Raw genomic sequence first — 22,404 nt, 5'->3', positions numbered from 1 at the left:
TGGATAAGCGCAATGTCATCTGAAAATCTTCGGCACAAGGGCGTGACTTTGCCAGGAATACACCTTTTTTCCCCTGATCCCCCCCCCCGCCAATCTGACAATCTCCATTGAGCAAGGGCAGTTAAAACAGTCCCAAACTGGATTATTTCTGCAGTGCCTTTTGAACCCTTAGCTTTCTTCTCATGGAGAGAACTAGAGCAACAGAGAAAGAGTAGGCACCATGTGCACATGCACGCACACATGCACACACACCAAAGGGGTAGGAGAGCCAAATCATGTGTCACCCCTCCTGTGAGGGGTGTCTGCACTCCCTGCACTCCCCTAGTGATGCAACTGTACTCAGGATGTTTCCACACTGCAGAAATAAAGCAATTTGACACTGCTTTAAATGACATGACTCCATCCTGGGATTTGTAATTTGGTGAGGTGTTCAGTCTGGTCTGTAAGACAGCTTTGGTGCTTTATGAAACTACAAATCCCAGGATTCTGTAGGATAGAGTCATGAGAGTTGAAGTCATGTCTACTACTTTATTTCCACAGTGTGGTGACACCCTTGATTTCTCTGAAAGAAAGACATTACAAAAGAACTAATTTGGAGAGTCCACATGGGTAAGGGACTGATAGGTTTTCGATGTACACAGGGTTTCAACAAGAGGAACACAACTTTTTTTCCTCCTCCCAAGTGGCTTTGCCCTCCCCTTGTTTGAGACTGGTTGGAAACTGTTATGCGCCTGAGACACTATCCAACCACTTCTTGTTTCTGTCAGCTTTGTGGTGTCTTGTTGTTGCTGCCGCTCTTGCAATTGTGCAAAGCCAGAATGAACCATGGCAATGACTATGAGAAAGAGGAGGAGGAGGAGACTGTGGTCACAAGCTTTAACAACATTACTTCCCTCCCTGGGGAGAAAGGGGAAGCTGTTTTACCTCTTCTCCACCTGATCCAGATGCCCAATGGAGTATCTTCAACGGCTGCTGGGGACCCTGCAACAGGCTGTGGTTAGCAACACCCCCACCCCATCAACCAAGCTTGGGTGGAATCCAGGACCCATGGTTCACCCTGAGAAGGTCTGCTTCTTTCCATAACTGACTATTTATACTCAGTGTTTCACTGTTTCTCTACCCTGTCCTCAGGATTTTATTTCTTCCTTTACCGCCTACCTGCTTGGAGATGAAACTCATCCAGGAGCTAGAGTGTCAGAAAATGCAAGGGAGACAAGAAACCGTAGCAGCCACTATAACTATGAAATTGAGACAACACACTATGGGTAAAGAAAGGTTCTCATGCTGGAAGAATTTTCCCTTTTCACTCTAAGGTCCAGCTACCTCTGGAGTGGAATAATCTCCCCCTGTTGTTTGACTCACCTCTTCATCTCTTCTCCCTCCTACCTGCAGAGACGTTCTTCAAGAGAGGCATTTGGAAGCCTTTGAAGGATCATTCACCATAGAGGTAGGTGCTGGGTGGTAGAAGGTGGGAAGGACTCATCTTTGGTACACCTCTTCACCCCTAAAAACTTTCTTTTTCAGGAGATTCTGGCGAGAGCAGAAGTTCTCAGTGTCAATGGTGCTCAGACTACAGCAGTCAAGCCTGAACTGCCTGAAACACCCTACAAATATAAGGAAGACTATGAGCAGAAACTCTCAGGTGATGCAAAGTTCTAGAATGCACTGCAGTCACACTGTGGGGTGTGATAGATGATTCCATGGGGCTTGGATTCCTATCTGGTGTGTTTTAAATGGGAGCCTTTGTGTGGTGTAGTAGTTTGAGCGTTGACACTTGAGATCAGGAGTCAAATCCTGGCTCAGCCATGTAAACCCACTGGGTGATCTTGGGCAGGTCTCAGTCTCTTAGCCTCAGAGGATGGCAATGTCAAAACCCCTCTGAAGAAAACTGCCAAAAAACCCACCATGGCCTTAGGGTTGCCATAAGTAAAAACCGACTTGAAAGCACGCAATAACAACAACTCTCTGTTATTATGTATTTATTTGTTTATTAAAATATGTATATCCTGACCTTTATTGTGGTATTTGAGAACAGTGTACAAATTACAAATAAAACAATATAAACAATTTAAAACAATTCCAGACTAGAACAATAAACTAGGTCAAACAGGATAAACACATATTAACCATGATGACAGGTTAATAGAGCTTAAAAGATTACAACAGTTTAAAATTATGTGTATGTAATTTAAAAGTAAATCTGGTCCCATAGGCTGAAATGAAAAGCTATGTTTTGACTTGGTGGTGCCAGGATTAACCCAACACTGGTGCCATTGGACCACCATGGAAAGCATGACTCCGCAGAGCCATCTTTGTTATTCACATGTTCTGGGGTTCATTCTCACCATGAGAATAAGGTTCTGAAGTGAACTTGTGTGTTTATCCTAATCAGAAACCTACTGTGCCATCCATCCTGATAACTGGACTTGCCTGCTAAGCATCCCTTATACTTTTTTTTTTGGTTAACTCATATCCGAAGCCTTTTGTTGTTGTTTGTTTTTGGTTTAAGGTTGTTTGTGGAACTGAAAAAAAGTAACCTTGCAGAATTCAAAATAAAGAAATAAATTATTATTATTATTATTATTATTATTATTAAATATGTTCTGGGGATGACACCTGCTGAAGCATGGCTCAGCTTAAGCTTTGCTCTGCTGAGCCATGGTTCATGCTGAAGGAAGAGAAATATATTTATACTGGCCAGGGTGTGGGAGTGCATGTTTGTGCAAGTGTTAACCTTTCTGTGCTGCTGCTTTTAATGATAATGATCTTGAAACTTTTTAAATAGTCCTGTACAGTTTCCGTTTCTCTAGCTCTGCTTTGATGGATCTGTTCTCTCCCCTCCTCCCCTCCAGCCACCGTTTTAAAAAAAATATTAGTTTTATCTGTATACTTTTTAAAAAACATTTCAATTTGATAGTCACCTTGGTCTTTCAAGGAAAGGAGAGGCAAAATTGTTTAAAAATAAGTGAATTTCCTTTGTTTCATAGGGAGCAAAGAACAATGTGTCTTGTAAGGAGGTGAGGGGACCTGAATCCATTATGTCTTTGAATGCTCAGATATGGAGAAGGCGTGGGGAAAAGATCTATTATATTTGTCCCTCTATTTCCCTACAGACTCCTGTCAGTTTCTAGCTGATACCCCTCAAGAAAAACTCACAGCAATAGTGACTGGCGGTAAACAGAAGAAAGACCTGGAGGGACTCCTTGAATGGGATCCAGAAAGAACCAGCTGGAATGGGGAAGCTCAGCAAGAGGTGCAAGAGAAGGTGATAAACAGCAAATGGAAACCATTCAGGCCAAGCAAAGAGCATGAAGACCTCAGTGTCACAGGAGGGACCACAGTGGGTCAGGAGAAGGAGCTGCAGAAAACGTCATGGACCCAGGGAGCTCATGATGGGACATCCAACGGGGCACAGTTTTTAGGGGAACAGCAAAGAAGACTAGAGGAGGCAGCATGGATTGGAGTATTTCAACATGTAGAGCTGGAGGACACAAACAAAATGGCAGATGAGCAGCAGGTAGAAGCTAAGGAACAGGAAGAAAAGGGAGAAGAAGAAGAAGAACCATCACCACCACCATCACCACCGCCGCCGCCGCCATCACCACCAGACCAACAAGAGGAGGCCAGAATGGTGGAAGCAGAAGAAGGTATTCTGGAAGCAACCCTTGGTGAGGGAGAGACTGGCAGAAACCAGGAGGAGCTGGTAGAAGAAAAAGAAGAGGTGGGAAGAAGCTATCAGTGGAAGCCAAAAGACAAAGAAGAAACAGGAGGAATCATAGTGGAGTGGGGAAAGGATCAGAAAGAAATTTTATGGAACAAAGAGGTTCAGCAAGGAGCACCAGATTGGACCCAGCTTGTTGTGGAACAGCAGAGAGGGCTAGAGGAGGCCACAGTGCGGACTGGAGGCTTTCAGCATAGCATGCTGGAGGAGGAGAACAAAATGGCAGCGGGACAGCAGCAGGAAACTGCAAAGAAAGAACTAGTAGAGGCAGATGACAACTGGAAGTGGGAGCGAAATAGCATGGCAATGGAAGAAGAAATTCAAGAAACAGTGGTGGGTGAGTTAGAGACTGAGAGAAACCAGGAGGAGGTGCTAGAAGAAGAAGAAAAGATGGGGAGAAGCCATCAGCGAGAGCCAAAAGGAGAAGTAGAAGTGGAAAAAGAGATGAGCGGGAGGCAAGAAAAGAAGCTAGAGGAGACTTTGTGGAACAAAGTGGTTCCACAAGAGGAACCAGACTGGGAACAGTTGGTAGATGAACAGCAGGTAGAGCTAGAGAGGACAGCATCATCTGTGGAATTTCAGAGTGGGGAGCTGGAAGAGGCAGACAAAATGGCAGAGAGGCAGTGCTTGGAGGCTGAAAAGGAGCATGTAGAAGTGGTTGAGGAAAAGGAGGATTTGGGATATATGGTAGCAGGGAAAGAAGGAGTTCAGAAAGGAATAGCAAGTGGGGGAGAGTTTGATGGAGACCAGCAGAAGGTGCTAGAAGAGCAGGAGAGAAGTCACCAGTGGGAGCCAAAGGAAGAAGCAGAAGTAGAAGGAACCACAATAGCTCTGGAGGGGGAGCTAGAGGAGATTTGGATGAACAAAAAAGAGGCTCAGCAAGGGATACTAGATTGGAACCAGCTTGTTAAAAAACAACAGAGGAGGCTGGTGAAGGAGGGAGGTGAAGGATTGCAGCATGAGATAGTGGAAGAAGTGGATAAAATGATGGATGGCCAGCAGTTGGGAACTGCAAAGGAAGAGGAAGAAGAATTAAAAGCAGAGGAAGACCAGCAGCAGGAGCCAAATAGGCTGGCAGTAGAAGAAGGAATTATGGAATGTATGCCAGATAAATCAGAGACTGTGGGAGACCAGAAGGAGGTGGGTGAAGAGAAAGATGAAATGGGAAGAAATCATAAGTGGGAACTAAAAGGTGAAGTAGAAGAGGAAACAGGGACAACAGAGAAGCAGGAAAGAGAGCTGGAGGAGACTTTGTGGAACAGGGAGGGTCACCAAAGGTCACCAAAGTGGGAACACTTTGTAGAGGAAAAGCAGGTAGAACTAGAGAGGACAGCCTCATCTGTGGCATTTCGGTATGAGCACCTAGAAGAGAGAGAAGAAATGGTAGAGAAACATTGCTTGGAGGTTGAGAAGGAACATGCAGAGGAAGAAGAGGTGATTGAGGAGTGGAAAGGAATGGTAGATATAGTAGCAGAGAGAGATCAAAATCAGGAAGCAATACCAAGTAGCGAAGAGACTATAGGGGAGCAGCAGGAGGATGTAGAGGAAGAAGAGATAGAGAGAAGCCATCAGTGGAAGCCAAAAGATGAAGTAGAAGAGGTAGGAGAAACCACAGTGGATCAGGAGAGGGAGCTAGAAGAAAGAAGGGGGAACAAGGAGGTTCAGCAAGAAGCACCAGAGGTGCCCCAATTTGTTACAGAACAGCAAGAGCTGCAGAAAGTTGCAGCATGGACTGGAGGACTTCAGTGTGGGTTGCTAGAGGTAGTAGACAAAAAGGCAGAGGGCCAGCAGTTGGAGGCCGAGCAGGTAGAGGGAGAAGAAGTAAAAGCAGATGAATACCAGCAGTGGGATCCAGATACAGCAGCAATAAAAGGAATTTGGAAAGGAATGCTGGATGAAGCAGAGACTGAGGAAGACTATGAGGAGGAACCAAAAGGAAAAAAAGATTTGAGAATAGATCAGTGGGAGTCAGAGGAAACTGCTGTGAATTTCCAAGAGCAGTATGGAGAGCCAAAGGAAACAGCAGATAACAGAGAGGGCCATTGTGAAAAACTGGCAGGGGCAGAAGAGAATGAAGGGGACCAGCAAGAAGAACCTGCGAGAAATGGGGCAGAGGCTAAAGCGGAAGAACAGAAGGAGCACACAGGAAGCATACTGGAGGATGATGAGGGGGAAATGTCAGAGCAGCTGACAGAACCTTTATGTCTTGACAAAGAAATGCTGGCCAACATTACAGGAGGCCAACTGAGACAGCTGGAAGAGAAACAACAGTGCTTGCAGCAGGGGTTCATGCTGTCTAGTACCTCCCTTGAAAGCGACCCTCTGCCTGGGCCCAGAACCTTCCTGGTTGAGGTAAGCATGATAAAAAAAGAAAGTAGAACATGAGAGGAGTCAGGACATGGCCATTATCCAACTTACTTCTGTTCTGTAGGTCACATCCCTGGACACAAGTGCCCAGAAGGAACGGGTGCTGCTACGTCGGAAGAGCTCCATCCGACGGGCACCCAGCTTGAAAAGATCAAATCCATCAATGGAGAACTTAGCACAGGAGGAAAACATGACTGATCCCAAGGACACTCCACCTCAGCCACAACCACAGCCACAACCACCAAGCAGACCACCCCTGAGGAATTTTGGGTAAATATGAATGTCCCATTACCACCATTACCACTATTAGGAATTGAGAGGAAATGGGTAGTAGCTGGGATCCATGATCTCTTGTTATTTTTATCTCACTGTGGCCATTCTTTCTGCCTCCCAGGTTTGGACCTATGCACCCCAACATGATGGCTGAACTGCAGATACGCATGCGCAAACCCCAGTGACACCTCCCCCTGCCAAGTTCAGAAGGATTGGTGAGGTAACTAACTTGCAAAGTTGGCTCCATCCTGGATCAAGCCACCACGACCAAAACCTCTAGGAGCCAACGTGAGAAGGCACAGGTCATAAAAATACTTAAATTGTTCCATTTATTGTACTTGGATGTACTGATATCTTGAATATAAACATCAATATCTGGGATTGTTTCCACATTAAAGCCCTCTAGCACTGCTCTTCCACCAGCTCAAAGTATTGTTAGCACAATAGTCACATAGCATGTAAAATAGCACTTTTCCACATGAAAATGTAGCAATGTTTGGGGATTTTTTGGCATCATTCCACTGTATGTTTTCACAGATGTCCTTTTCAACAAAGGTCATACTTCCAGTAACTACCCCTTTAGTAGCTTCCTCTTTCTTCCTTTCTTTTAACGTATATGATGCTGTCCTTACAAAGATAGAAAAACAAATAGAAACCCTGGAATGTAATTAATGACATTGTAATTAATGACAATTTTTTTTGCACATCCCTCAAACTCAAGTGACAAGAATTATGTCCATTACAAAATGAAAGGCTACTAAGCAAGAGGGAGACTGGAAATGGAAAGCCTAATAAGTGGTTTTTGGGATGTCTGATAAGGTTTGGTCTCTCATCCTCCTTATCTGAAATGGTCCTTTCCACCAGGAAGTTCTGATAACTGATAAGTTGGTATGTTTATACTTTGAAGAATACTTACTGAAAAGTATCTGTGTCAAAGGAGGGCACACTTTTTTTCAGGTAAACAAAATTTTGTTGTTGGATTTACTATTGTGGTTCCTGATTTCTCCCCATCCCACATTTTCTATGTATTTTACAAGGATCCAGTCAGACGAGAGAGGAAGATAACAGCATGAAAGTAGAGCTTGAAAATGTCATTTTTATGGACTACAACTCTGCTTCTTTCAAAAGCTCTGAATGTGTGCAACGGTTAATGCATGGAGGTTAACTGGTTGTAGAGGAACTATGCAATTATAGCACTATTATTCCACATTAACTGCCATGCTTCGGTCCTATGGAATCCTGGGGTTTGCAATTTAGGGAGGGGCATTTAGAAGTCTTCGTGGCTCAATAGACTTCAAATCTCATAACTCCATAGGATGGAGTTATGGCAGTTAAAGTGAAATAATAGCTATAACCGTGTAGCATGCATGAGCCCCACTGGACTGACTTTATTTGAAAGGTGCAATTCAATGTTGGGGAAAAGTTGCTTAACCTTTCACCACCAATCATTTATTTTTCTCTCAAGTTCATCCCTCCCTCATTTCCCCCCACTGATCTTATTTCAGGACTTCAGGAAGGGATTGCAGATAAAAAAATCAACAGGTTAAGCAACCTTTTCTATCAAATTGATCCACCTCTGCAGATGTCCCTTTCCCTACCGACGTGATAGATTTAAGCTTTAAGAAGCAGATGTGATGTTCAGAATAACTCATTTGCCTCACAACACCCAGTTCCTTGCTTAGTGTCTAGTTCTGAAAAATATTTGTCCCTGATTTGTCTGTCCATTGCTTTCTTCTTGGGGATTTGTATGAACAGCTTCCTATTGATAAACAGACAAATGTACATATACCGTATGTGTTGCATTACAGTTTCCAACCCATCAGCCTCTATAGCTGTGCATTAATAAAATCTTGGCATGCAGAGATTAATATGCTGTTACATTAATTTTCTCAAGGTGGAAAGAGGCATTTGCTCATTTTGACACATCATAATTCCAATGAAAGGTCTATGTGTTCGCTAAGCCATTTTCTGCCTGGTCAGTTGGCAACTTTATTTTGTAAGGCAGTGACAATGGTTCCAACTTATCTTTTTCACTTCATGACAATCTGCATCAGACCTTTTTGGGCACTTCTACCTAAAGCTAATGGTGACCAAAACAAAGGCCTTTGAAGCACTGGTGATGATCCATATGTGAATACTGTTCTCAGAGATGCTGGGCCTGTGCCAGATTGATTATCTTTTAAGAACCTGGAAAAGCCAATATTATTCTCCCAGACTTTTGTTTTGTAATGTTATTTCCATTGTCTTTGTATTGTTTTTTTAAATGTGAACCTGGAATTTAAGATGCTTTAAGATGTTGAATAGTCAGATTTTAAAACTGGTGCACTCTATCTTCCTTTTCTTGTATCACTTCAAAAGCTTCTGCTGAACTCTGAAATAAACTGATAAAGTGAAAGGAATGCTTGTCAAATCATCTTACTGGAAGCAGTGGCAGTGGCTGGCTTCCATGCCAAGAGGGGCAATGAACCCATTTTGCTTTTAACTTGAACTGTAAAGTAGCTATCCAAGGTGCTGGACCTGTTGGAGGGATATGGTTCAGCATTTTGGATAGGTTCTTTAAAGTTTATACTAAAACCTGAAGCAGATTCACTGCCTACCTGACATGAAAGCCACCTGCTCCCACTGACTGGAAGCTCATCAGGAATACCTCAGGAGGAACTCATTGGTGACATACAGCCTCCTTGCCATGGGTTTTCCCACTGCGACTGGTCTTCCACCCTTATGTGCCATTAGGAAAGAGTGTTGTGCATTTAAGGCTGTAGTGTTCAGCACAGGCAATTGTGAGTCCCAGCAGGCAAAGACAGTGCCTTATACAAACTGAGTGTGCTCCCTAAAAAAATATCCAGAATTCCCTCTGCAACCAACTCTTGCATTCACCCTATGCTTCCCACCCCTACTAGGTTCAGTTCCCCTGGAAGGCAATCACTAGAGATTTATTGCAATACTTGCACTTATTTTAGGGTTGCCAGGTAAGATAAGGCACAAGGCTTAGAATTCAGAATTTTAAAAACTGATTATTTTGCCCCATCCTAAAATGATAAAATAGTTTAAATTCTTATCAAGTTATTTTTCTTATCAAGTTGGAACCTTTTCCTAAAAATCACCCATATGTACTGGGAGATGGCAGGGTCTGAATCCAGGATTGTCTGCCTACTAAACATTTGTTCTGCCACTGAGCTGAGGCAGCTCCTTTAGAACTGTTGCCAAATTGTCACTAACCACTGATTTATATCCAAGGTCCAAACCAGGATCCAAACTAGAAGTCCAAACTAGGATCAGGCCTCTAGACCAGCAAGCCTGACAAGCATCATATCAAAATATATCCAAAACCCCCAGAATAGTGATTGCCTCTGGAGCATTTTTAGCTTTGCTTTTCCTTTCTCTTTTACTTACGGTACACAATTGTTAAAACTGAAAGAACTATTTTAAAAAAACATAAACATAGCAGTGGTGTTTTTCTAAACCACTTTATTCACAAAATAAATTAAAAATGCATATTTTGGTAGAAAATAAATAAATAGTTATAAATTAGATTATTCAAATATGCAATATAATGTTCATAAATAAACAGCGTTTATAAATTACTAAACAAGGTTTAGCAATCTGGATGCCAGAATACTAACATTCCCTAGAACAGGAGTTTAGGATGAAAAAGAGTGGGATTTGGGAGATCTGGGATCCTTGGAAAGGAAAGTCCCCTTTGCCACTCTAGCTCTGAGCATCACGAAGTCCCGCGTGACGCGACAGAGGAAATTCTCAAGATAGCGCAAGATGAGGTACACTTCTTTGTCGTTGTGCCACTGATTTTGATGCTGAAGGATCTGAGGAGGCTTCAGAGTTGATTCTAGCTGGATTTCAGATGGCAGCTCCCAAAGTGCAATCTATGGAGAGAATTAAAGATGGTTGACATGCTACTGACACCAAAGGATGCCCCTTCTCCCATCCGTGACCTAAAAGTAGACCCACCTGATAACTCACTTGGTGACTTAGGTCTCGGAGGTTACAGCTGAGATCTTCAAACTGGGAAGCAAATCTGGAACCCTCTTTGGCTGATTCATGGTCCTTCAGCTGCTGTACCAATGTCTGATAAAACGAGAGCTTCTCGGCAATGTAGGACAAGCGCTCGGCATCCTGGAAAAAAGGGACCAAAGTAATTCTGTTAGTGTCTTGTTTTTTGTTTCTTTTAAAAGATATCTCCTTAACCTATGTTGGTTCAGGATCCTGAAATATGATCAAAATGCTCCCAAGGTCCCTGGAGAACATTTGGATGCAAAAGATTAATTGAAAATAATTTAAATTTCATGCCCCCCCCCCCCCCACCTATCTTCCCTGACCCAGCATTTGACAGAGAGGCCACCATGCCATTGTGAGCTCTTCTGAGAAAACAACAGTCCTTGCTTTTATAGTTAAATCCTTCCCTCGACTCCCCCCTCACCCACCACAATTCCTCTGAATATCCTCTGAATATCTTTAAAGTATATGGAATGTGAGTTGACAGCTAAAATACCAAATATTGTCCATACAGATACAATTATCTAGCATCTTCTGTCTCTAACATAGACAAGTTACTCATCTTCCTCTTTACTGAAAAAGTAAGGCAGTAGTGTGAGAGCCAGCATGGGATAGTGGTTTGAATGCTGGACCAGATTTTGAATTCTCGCTCAGCCATGAAAACCCATTCGGTGACCTTGAGCAAATCACACTCTCTCAGCCTCAGCAAAAGGCAAAAGCAAACCTCCTCTGACTAAATCGTGCCAAGAACACCCTAGGATATATTCATCTTAGGGTTCCTATAAGTTGGGTGTATTTGTTTTGTTTTGTTTTGTTTTGAAGCAGGGATAAAGAGGGTGTCAGCATGGTGTGGTGGTTTGCGTGTTGGACTAGGACACTGAGATACTAGAGTTTGAATCCCTGAACACAGATGGAAATTCACTGCATGACCTGGGGCAAATCACAGTCTCTCACCCTCAAAGGAAGTCAAGGGCAAACCTCCTCTGAACAAATTATGCCATGTTGGACAGTATCAGAGATCACATTCTGGTTTCCCCACCTTTAGAAGTCCTGAGCTCCTGGTAATCGAGGCAAATGGCCTTTTCCATGGTGGCACCTCTGTATGGAGCTCCCACTCTGGATCAGCTTGCCTGGTTCTAATTTGCACTGCGTCCGCACTGCAGAAATAATCCAGTTTGACACCACTTTAACTACCATGGCTCAATGTTATGGAATTCTGGGAACTGTAGTTTTGTGAGACATTTTGCTTTCTCTGTCAGAGAGCTCTGGTGCCACAACAAATTACAATTCCTAGAATTCCATAGCACTGAGCCATGGCAGTTAAAGTGTTATCAAACTGGAGTATTACTGCAGTGCGGATCATCAGATGCAACCTTGGACATCTTTTCACCATCAGGTGCTGGTCTCCCACTGCCACCTTTAGGTCTTCAATGGCATTTTGACAGTGGCTTTTAGCTTTTGATCTGTTCGGCAATGCTTTTAATAAATCTGACTTTGGACATTACTTCTTCCCCTTGTTTTGGCTATAAGCTGTCTGAATAATGCTTTATTGAAAGGATGGTTGCTTGCAACTGTTTTAAATAAATAAATATTCTTACTGGAAGATTAATCCATGTGTGCAGATCAAGGCTGGATGAGGGAAGCAGCCGTGAGTGTGGTATAAGAGTGAGTCTGATTCCTGGCAGATATTCAGAGCCCTGAAAGAAGAGAAAGTAATGTATTATGAAAAGTTGCCAACTTTCCAAACAAGAGCTATACTGTGCATTAAGAACAACAATAGGAACTAAGGTCCAGAACACATTACAGAAATAACCCAGTTTGACACAGCTTTAATTGCCCTGGCTCAATGCTAGGAAATTCAGGAACTGTAGTTTTGTGAGACCTTTAGCCTTCTCTATCAAAGAGCTTAAGTGCCACAATAAACTACGATTCCGAGGATTCCTTAGTACTGAGCCAGGGCAGTTAAATTGGTCTCTGACTGGATTAGTTCTACAGTGTATTCTGTACCTAAATGATTAAAACTATTTAAAATAAAGCCACCATTGTGTAGTGGTTTAGGCACTGGATTATGACCAGAGTTCCAATCCTGGTTTGGCCATGTAAATCCACTGAGTGACCTTGGGCAAGTCACACTCTCTCAGCTTCAAAGGATTCTAATTTTCTTTTCAAGAAAATCTCATGATAGGTTTGCCTTAGGTTACCCTTAGGGTCGCCATAAATCAGAAAAGACTTGATGGCACATAACAACAGCAAGAAGAAATGCATGGAGACCTGAGCTGTGGCTTGTCCTCCTTTCCACAGCAGCAATTCCTACTCAAAATTGTACCCTTTCCTTTCCCAGCATCAATCCAGCCAAAATAATTCTCCCATGGCAATATTGCCACATTTTCAAGACTTCTAGGCTTTTCAAATCATTTAGAAGAATACAGTACATCCAAAACAGCACACACATTTTAAAATGGAAATGGATAAAACAATTGCACAATTGAAAAAGGTACACACATAAAAAATGTTTTAAAATCCATGTGAATTTCCATACATCCCCCTCCCAGAAGTCTTGATATAAAAGCAAAGTGGGAAGAATATGCACATGTGGTTCAGAAAAAACACAACATAATCAAGTCTGATTTTCACATTCTAAAGAATCCAGAATTTTCAAAATCAAAACAAAATATTATCCTTTATATTTTACATGGCAAAAGCTTCCCACATTCCCCACCTACAGGTTTTAGTTGCCTGATTATTGGGTAGATGACCCAAACAAGATAACATGGACTGGTAATATGCTTATTCTTTTCCCTTCATAAATCAGGCCATTGCTATCCCCAAAGACTGCATCCTTGTGTCTGGAGCACATTAGAAACAAGAGCAGACTTACATAGAGACGTCTAAGGTTTCTTGTTTTACAGAGAAGTTGCCGAGAGAGTTTTAAGCTGCTGCCCAATTCTTTCTGAAGATTTGCCTGCCATTCTGGGGTGCTCTTGAGACTGGATGACTCCTCTCCATGGAGTCCAGCTGGGACTGCTGTCACAAGGAGGTCAGCATTGAAGAGAATCTGGAGGAGGAGGGCTGTACCTAGAAAGAGACCCAGATAAAAACTGTGGATGCTCAAGTCACATTAAATACAATGGCATAGTAAGTAGAGAGATCTTGTAGCACCTTTGAGACTAACTGAAATAAAGAAGTTGGCAGAATGAGTTTTCATAGACTTCAGTCTGCTTCCTCAGAGGCATATGATTTTGGCATCGTAAAACGGTGTATAAAATGGCAAAAACTGCTTTTTGGATAGTTTTTAAAATATATTTTTTTTAAATTTAAAATCTATATTTCAAAAATATCTTCAAGCTGTGGATGGTCAAATTCATGGATAAAGAATCTGTGGATATGGAGGGACAACTGTATGCTGAGCTAGGAAGGAATGAGGTGGCACGTAGATAAGTGTTCCTGTAGACAGCAGTGGTGCCATTAAAGGAGGACATTGGGACATACATCCAGGGCCCCACACAACAGAATGGTTTTCCAAATAATCAGGCCTGGCTTCCCATATTTTGAAGTAAGTGGACATTAATACACACTATAATGTAAAGTGGAGGGATATCCATCACACAATTAAGCCATATCCTCCAACTAGCTCGATTTAGCAAGCACAGTCTCAGTTAATCCTCTGCTATTCCACTTTTTCAGCTGCTTTTAAAATGTCCCAGGTTCACTCTCTTCCCCTCAATGGTCTCCAGCTTAGTTCAGTTGATGTAAACTGGGTTCAAAATGCATAAATCATGTGCACTCAATTAACTCAGTGGTGAAGGGGAGAGAGCTGCAGCTTGTGGATTCTTCTTCATGAATGATGTCTTACGCACATTCTGATGTTGCTTGGCTATATGTGTCCTGGTTTCCATCTGTAAAATATTGGAGGCTACGTAAGCCAAGAATGAAAAATTACCCGATTGCCCTAATGCCAGAGAAACACATTTGGCTCACAGTTCCTGCTACAGAACCTCAGTAGGATGCAAATTATCCAAGCTTTGACTTGGAGGCCCATCACAATCTCCCAATCTGCAATGGGGGAATCCCATTTGAGGGGAATTTTCATGAGATAATAACACCATGCAGAGAGGTACTGTATTTTCATTTGTTCTGGAGTTTAAGTTTACCGTAAAAGAAATCCATATTTGGGATATTAATAGGCCAGGGTTGCACAATCTTCAAAGCGGAGTAATGTTGCCGTGAAAACAATGCATGAGAATATAAACCACAAGACTGAAATGATGGTGACCAGAACCTCTGCGAAGAGGCCAGAGTGATGGAGACTGTTGGGGGATGACTGGATTCATATCCCTGTTCTGCCATTCAACAATTACTCTTGGGCCAGTCTATGCACTATCTAAAGATGATCTAGGTCTTATTGGTGCTTGATGCACAAAATCTAAAAGTATTCTCTTGCAATAGTAAACTATAACAGCCAGGGACTGAATATTCAATAATAATAATAATAATAATAATAATAATAATAATAATAATAATAATAATTTACCTCAGTTCTTTAAAAATATTCAACAACTTGAATCCATTGCCTTAATAATTAAAACACTAGTGATGCTATATGTAAGTGTTCCTTCACTCTTCTTATCGCTTCAATGTTACTAGTCCTTTACTTTTAATAATCTCGCATTTTAGAATAATTCAATAATATAACAGCATGATGAGCAATGACAATCAATTATGAATCTCTGAAGATGCCAGATACCACAGATGCTGGCGAAACATCAGGAATAAATTCTTATAGAACATGGCCACATAGCCCGAAAAACCCACAAAAAACTATAATCAAGAATCACTTTCACAAAGCACGTTCCATAATGGTTATTATGAACAAACGATGTTGCCCTTCATGATTTAAGGTTAACACATATCCCTCCACAGAGGCATCCCTAGGGTTGGTGTCACCCAGTGCAGGAACTTATGGTGTCATCCTCCTCCCATTTCACACCATACAGAATCCTTTGTAATGCTTATTTGCACTAATGTTACTCATAAATCATAATTCCCCATATACCACTGAATGTAATACTAATAGCTGCGATAAAAACAATTAGCAAAATTAAAAATATACCTTCAAATTGCAATGTATACACATAACCTAAATGTACTTACATATACATAGTAAAGATTTTGTTAAAATGTAATGTTTTTAAAGAAAAATTAAAATTAATATTTTAATTAATTAATTAATTAAAATAATATTTTAAATTTTATTTTATTAAAAAAATTAAAATTTTGAAATTTGAAATTTTAATTTTAAAAAATTCTGGGGGCTCCTCTTCCTTCTCCCACTGAGATTCACCCCACTCCCACCATCTTTTAAAGCTTTTTAAAGAGATACAGGGAAAAGCCATAATGTTTCTGCCCAAATACAGGTGTTTGAGGAGCAGTGGTGTCACCCTTCTTATGGTGTCATCTGGTGCAGGCCACACACCCCTAGTGATGCCACTGCCCCTCCACCACTATGTTTTCAAAGATCTAATTAATAAACTAAACATTAACCAAGTTGCTTTGACTTTTATTACCCACGTTTCACCCATTCTTCAATGAAATTCCAAGCGGTGTAGAAGGAGAGCCCCTTTCCTTCCAGGGCAGGGTTCCTGCCAGGATCAGATTTAGGGGGCAAAGGTGCATTGCTCCACTCAAGAGAATTAGCCAGGAAAAAGAGCCTCTTGTACCCACCAACATTTCACAAATGAAAATGGGGATTTGTGAGACCAAGCAACAACAGAGTATGGTCAAGATGGCAAAGATTAGAATTAATAAGGAAGAACACACAAAACGAATAGCCACAGTGGCAGGTTGATTTTGCATGAGACAACCGAGAAGGGCAAGACTCCTCCTCTCCTTCCTTCTCCCTCCTGCTAAATTATTCAGCTAGTAGTAACTGAAGGTAAGGACAAAGGGGAGAAATGGGAGGAGGAGAAAGAAACGGAGAAGTTTTTTAAAAAAATAGATGAAAAGGTTTAGAAATGGGGAATCAGAGTGGGACCTTGGTATCCGCTGGGGTTTGGTTCCATCTGTAGATGCTCAAGTCCCGTTAAATACAATGACATGGTGAAATGCTGTTATACACAATGGCAAAAATCAAAATTGTGGAATTTATATATTTTTGAATATTTTCAATCTGTGGATGTTTGAATCCTTGGATTAAAAAAAACCTGTGGATATGGAGGGCTGATTGTAATTGCACTGTCCCTGCCAAATTGGGACAGTTGGAGACCATGACTTACCCTCCCTATAAGACCATTCATTAATTAAGTTCACTCCTAACAAAGAAAGCCAGCAGACCCAAAACATGCTTTGCTTTGCCAAGGTTATACAATCCATTACCTTCAGAGCATACTATTAAGACTGTCCTTTATGCCATAAAAGCCAATCCTGAAGATGGTCTGCCTTAACCTGGCAGAGAACAGAGCCTACTGGCATGCATCATCTTTTCATGACTAAGTCAGCCAATGATTTACTGTCTTCTGCTTGCAAGCCATGGCATCCCAATAAACACCCTTCAAAAGTGAGGAACCCTATAAACAAAAAGACAGTGAATATTTGCTCTTCTCTTACCACACAGATGCATATTCTTGAAGTTCTCTGCTTAGTGAAGTCTCTGCTTGCCTGTCCAAAAAGACAACCTCTGGCTTCATGGTCCATCTTGATGGTCCTTTTATGCAGCATGGGTTTCATTTTCTGATAATCCAAAATCTTCCACATTAATGCAATTCTAACTTTACTTATCGATTCGAAACAATTTGGTTTCTGGGGCAAAACCCTTCCTCCCCAATGATATTTACTGCTCGGTTTCAGGGCGGAAGCAGAGCATTAGATCAGCTCCTGCATCTTCCTCTTTTTCTCCGAGGAATAAGGAAACCACTTTAACATTGGTAAAAAGGGTTCTCTAGTAGTCACATGACATGGGATGCCCCCATATCTTTACTCCTTCTCTCTGCCTGGGCTTTTCCAGTGATCATATACTTTAACTATGGTATCTGTTTTCATCTCCCTCTCTCGCCTCCCTCTTCTCATCTTTGCTTATTTCTTTCAAAACAAAGACTAGTGTAATCTGCATGCACTGCAATGTTTGGGACAAAGGAATAGAAAGTTTCCTCTCTTGGGCACGCTTCATAACATACTGAATATATGACACTTGTTCTATTTGGCTCTTGATTTATCATGGCCACCTCTATTTGAGGCAAGAGCCTGCCTTAAATTGTTCACCTTTTCCTGTTGTTGGATAATAAGAGAATGTCAGGAGTGACCTTGGAGGTCACTTGAACATAGCATCTCCAACAGATGAATGTCCAACCTCTGTATAAAAGCACATCCTGTGAAGGATGAATACTTAAATAAGACAGTTAAACTATAGCAGTCCCACTTGCTGTTCCATTGATTTTGCTTTCTTACATATGACTGGGTTTTTAATCCTTCAACCTGCAGGAACCTTATAAAAGATACAGCCAGAATTGAGATACTGGAAAGAGGAAAGTACTGCTGAATACCCAGAGCTATCATCTAAGAACTTTATCGCACCCATTCCCCCCCCCCCCCATTATGGGTATGGGAAGAGGATGCTTGTGTGCGCGCACAACCAGCCAAAAACGGATTTTATTGCACGCCAAAGCATCCTCCAAAAGACCCCATTCGGTTCCCCAGAGCCAAGCCATCCCCATTCAGTGCTGAGGGGGCGCCATTTTTCTCGGTCGAAAAACTTCTGACCAGAACATTTAATGCCCCTCAGCACTAAACAGGGACCGTTTGGCGCTGGAGGACACTTTGGCATGTGATAAAATCCATTTTTGGCTGATCGCACACGCACACACAAGCATCCTCTTCCCGTGCCCGTAAGGGGGGAAAAACGGGTGCAAAGAAGTTCTAAGACAAAAATGTTACAGCAGCATTGCATTATCCCTCTTGTGGATGCTCCGGTTGCAGAGAATGGTTCAAACTAGCTGCCTCATACTGAATTAGGGGTTATTCAGACATTGTTCTTTTTAGTGCGACTATCTGAATAATCTCACACATTCTGGTTTTGTTGTTCACATTTTTTTAAATAGGAACCACATCTTTGTGAGTTCTGTTGCTCGTAGATGTCATCACTCAAATGAAGATGGAGCCGATGATCCAGATGTATCTGAAATCCATTCAAGGCATGCAGAGTTTTATCTCAGTTTATCTTGGGTCTATTTGCATTGGTTATTCACACAGCTGACAATGTGAATCTGTTACATAACCTCAGGGGTTAAGTAAGTTTGTTTGTTTGTTTGTTTGTTTGTTTTTTGCAGCCTGAGCAAACTGACTTAGGTGCATTCGAAATACAGGTGAACAATAAAGATTTAACCCACATTCTAGATTATTTTCACCATCTGAGTAACCCCACAGACTACCAATGTTGTTTATTGCAGTCATGGCCCAAGAAATATACTATCACACCCTCCAGCAATCCTGATTTGTCAGGAACAGTCCCAATTAATTCTCTGACTTCCCACTTCTCACTCACTTTTAAAATGTGACAGTTTGCTTCTCTTGCTCCCACTTTTCCTGGTTGTCCTCAGCTCACATCAGTTGCTGCAAACTGAGTTCAAAATGCAAGAGTAGTTTACACTCAGTTAACACAGCAGAGCAGCAGAAAGGAGATGAGAGGAAGGGCTGGAATCTTGCAGCCTCTCCTACTTACCTGGGGTGATTCAAGTGCAGCCTCTTCTACTTATCTGTTCTTTCTCATTAATAACGTTTACTATATTTGATAAAAGCAAAAGAGGGAATTTGAGCTGTTAATGTGTTACTCAGTGTATGCTGGCTATGTGCAAAAGATAAGGGCCGTAATGCTGCTGACCCCAGAGCAATACAAGGTGAGTACAGGGCACATATGCTGGATTTCAGGCAATTATGAGTTGCCAACTTGGCAGTGGAAAACCAGGCAGTAACATCATGTTATTGAGGAGTTTTAAGTATGAATTGTAAGACCTGAATCATGACAAGCTTTGTGAATGATTGCTAAGCATCCTCTTTGTACAGGATGTGCACAAAAGGTTTTGAATCCTCCATCCTTGTGTGCTGCATCGGCTTAAGTGTACTGGGCAACGGACCACATGTCCCTTGGGGAGGCATCAGTATTGGCCACATTCTGATGTTGCTTGGCCACATGTATCTTGGTTTTCATTTGTGAAATGTTGGAAGGAGCCAGTGTGATGTAGTAGCTTGAGTGTTGGACTGTGACTCTGGGGACCAGGGTTCAATTCCCCATTTGGCCATAAAACCCACTGGGTGACTCTGGGCAAATCATATGCTCTCAGCAAACCTCCGAACAAATCTTGCCAGGAAGATCCCATGATAGATGTGCCTTAGGGTTGCGATAAATTGGAAACAATTTAAGGCACACAGCAGCAACAACGTTGTAATGTTGTACTGTTGTTGTGTGCCTTCAAGTCATTTCTGACTTAACAGCAACAAAACTATCATGGATTTTTCTTGGCAAGATTTGGTCACAGGCGGTTTGCCATTTTCTTTCCCTGAGGCTGAGAGCCTAAGGTCACCCAGTTGGTTTCAGAAGTTCAAAAGGAACAGACAGCAAATTTATACAGTTACGTATTTTTTTAAAGAATTGAGGTCTTTGCTGTTCCCATTCCTAATCTGTACAGATTTCAAACAAACTTGGCCACCCATTCAGAAATGAAGGGAGCTCAGTCTTTAAGTTGAGAAGAAACAATATTTACAAAAGAATTTCCAGCAAAGGCTGTTAACAGAGGTGAGAGTAACTGTTCTCACTAATCTTTCTACAGAACACAGGGTATAAGAACGTGCTCACTACTATCTCTGCTCCACACAGATGTTTTTGCTCAAATTAGACTATTGTTTTACACCAGTAATGTCTGCTGTGTGTTAAATGGTGTCATCCCTCAATTTTCTACTTCTGGAGTAGGGAAAGTGCATGCACTCATGGGCTCCAGTTTTGGTTCTGCTAAAACCCCATGCACCTCCCCCCCTTTTTATGCCCATCTTTTTGGACAACCTGCCACAAAAATATGCCAGTTTGGGTCTCCTTCCCCACCACTACACCCTGATTTCCCCACACACAGAGAAGCAAACTGGACATGATGTTATGTCACTTCTGGCACACCAGGAGCAACACTGCAGTGTTGGTCACATCAGGAGCAACACTGTGGAGTGGCCTGCAATTGCTTATCCTTCCTAGTTCTTTATGGCTTTAAAAGACATGATTTAAACCGGGAACCCCAAGCATGCAAAATGGCAAAGTATACAATCTCTCATTCAGCTATGGTCACTCTGCTGAAGAGGTTTTGCAAATACATTTCCTGAATAGAGAGAGGTGTTGCAAATATAGAAAGCCAAAAAACAGATGAAGGTTTGACGTGTTTATGTGCGTGTTCTCTGGCCACAATGGAAAGAAAGAGAAATTCTGAGAGCAAGGCGGCTCTTTGACAAGAATCTGGAAATATTAAAGTACCATATATACTCGACTATAAGTCAACCTCATGTATAAATTGAGGGCAGGTTTGGGTGCCAAAATTATGGATTTTGATTCTTGGATGAGTTGAGGGTAAAATTTAGGAGCATATAACAAGGGATCTAAAGGATGAAGCAAAGCAAAACAATGTCAAAAAACTTCCAAAATTCCAGCAGACATAAATCTTTGTGCCCACTCTTAAGACTGGATGGATGGGAGAACAGAGGAGTTCATTGCTTCCAGGACAGATTGTACTCTTGCCTTTCACCAGGGGATGGGTTCCTTCTTTTGTGGATAAGTTGACTTAGGTTTTTTGGGTCAATTTTTTAACCTAAATTTCTAGACTTATGCATGAGTATATACAGTAGGTCTCTTTCAGAAGAACACCCAAGGTACAAGGTAATATACACTGTACAATATACAGCAGTACATAAATCTTTATGCATGAACCCATTTTGAATTCTGCAACTTCCATGAGACTAAAGTCTCTTTCACATTACACAGATATAACTGCTTTGGCTCCATCCTATGGAATACTTGGATTTGCAATTTAGGGAGAGGTACAGTGGGTATTGGCCGGGGTCCCATTATATACAATGGCATAGTAAAATGGTGCCCTTTTCAACAGTGGTTCTCAAATGGTGGGGTGAGTTCACAGGCAGGAGGGTGTGAGATTTGCTCAAGGTGGCACGAGACTTGAGGGTTATTCAGACAGTGAAAATAATCCAGGTAGAATGTGATTTGAATCTTTGATATTCATGTGCATTTCAGATGCCTCTGATTAAGTCGAGGAGGGCTGCCAAAACCCCCACTTAATCAATCTCAGTTTTTTTGCAAGTTTTTCTGAAACATTTGGATCATCAGCTATGTGAATAACTGATACGAATAAACCCAGGAGGCATTCAAAAACGTGTAAAGAAATTAAATCTTCACCCACTAAGGATTTTATAGGATGGATCCATGGTGGTTAAAGTGGAATTATAAACCTTGATTTCTCAGGTCTTGAATGACTGTGTTTCCATTCATGCCAGCTCTTCTTGATAAGGGATACATGACAATCCAAGCTGACGTTGGATTTTCTCATTTTCTGTGTATTCTTAGTGGTTACTTACACACCTTTCTGTGGCATAGTGGTTTGAGCATGGGATGATGACTATGAAGAGGAAAGTTTGGATCCCCGTTTGGCCATGGAACCCCACTGGGTGAACTTTGGCTATTCATTCTCTCAAACTTCCTCTTAACAAAACCCAATAATAGCATCACCATAAGTTGCAAAAAACCCCAAACAAAAACAAAAACTTGAAGGCACACAAAAACAACAAACAGAACTTCTGTAGTGTGTGGCTAAGGCCTCTCAGTTGGGGATGCAAGAAAACCAACTTCCAGTTCTTACTCTCTGCTGATTCGCAACACAACAAGAATGCCATTGTGCTGAGTCAGCTGATGTGCAAATGCAATTGTCACTGTGGTTTTGGTGATATCACTTGAGAGTGTTATTTTAATAGCTATTGTTTCTTGGATAAAGAGACTG

The 22,404-nt window shown here is 41.7% G+C and overlaps 2 protein-coding genes across 2 annotated transcripts; one reads left to right on the top strand and one right to left on the bottom strand.

Annotated features, from left to right (window-relative positions):
- The first annotated feature begins 833 nt into the window (after positions 1 to 833).
- LOC121935150 (golgin subfamily A member 6-like protein 22) lies at positions 834 to 8,756 on the top strand. Its single transcript, XM_042476315.1, has 7 exons — positions 834 to 996; positions 1,132 to 1,265; positions 1,393 to 1,447; positions 1,525 to 1,642; positions 3,114 to 6,073; positions 6,153 to 6,358; positions 6,483 to 8,756. Exons 1-7 carry the CDS (start codon positions 952 to 954, stop codon positions 6,544 to 6,546), a joined length of 3,582 nt encoding a protein of 1,193 aa, XP_042332249.1. The 5' UTR covers positions 834 to 951; the 3' UTR covers positions 6,547 to 8,756.
- A 1,197-nt stretch (positions 8,757 to 9,953) lies between these two features.
- Positions 9,954 to 17,055, bottom strand: LOC121933787. Its single transcript, XM_042473776.1, has 5 exons — positions 16,976 to 17,055; positions 13,251 to 13,470; positions 11,971 to 12,069; positions 10,328 to 10,492; positions 9,954 to 10,242 (listed from the first exon to the last, which is right to left on the bottom strand). Exons 1-5 carry the CDS (start codon positions 17,053 to 17,055, stop codon positions 10,003 to 10,005), a joined length of 804 nt encoding a protein of 267 aa, XP_042329710.1. The 3' UTR covers positions 9,954 to 10,002.
- Between the last annotated feature and the right edge of the window lie 5,349 nt (positions 17,056 to 22,404).

The sequence above is a fragment of the Sceloporus undulatus genome, chromosome 6 (assembly GCF_019175285.1).
Source record: "Sceloporus undulatus isolate JIND9_A2432 ecotype Alabama chromosome 6, SceUnd_v1.1, whole genome shotgun sequence".
Taxonomy (NCBI): Eukaryota; Metazoa; Chordata; class Lepidosauria; order Squamata; family Phrynosomatidae; genus Sceloporus; species Sceloporus undulatus.
Note: the sequence above shows the minus strand (reverse complement) of the source record. Positions and strands in the feature narration are given on the sequence as shown.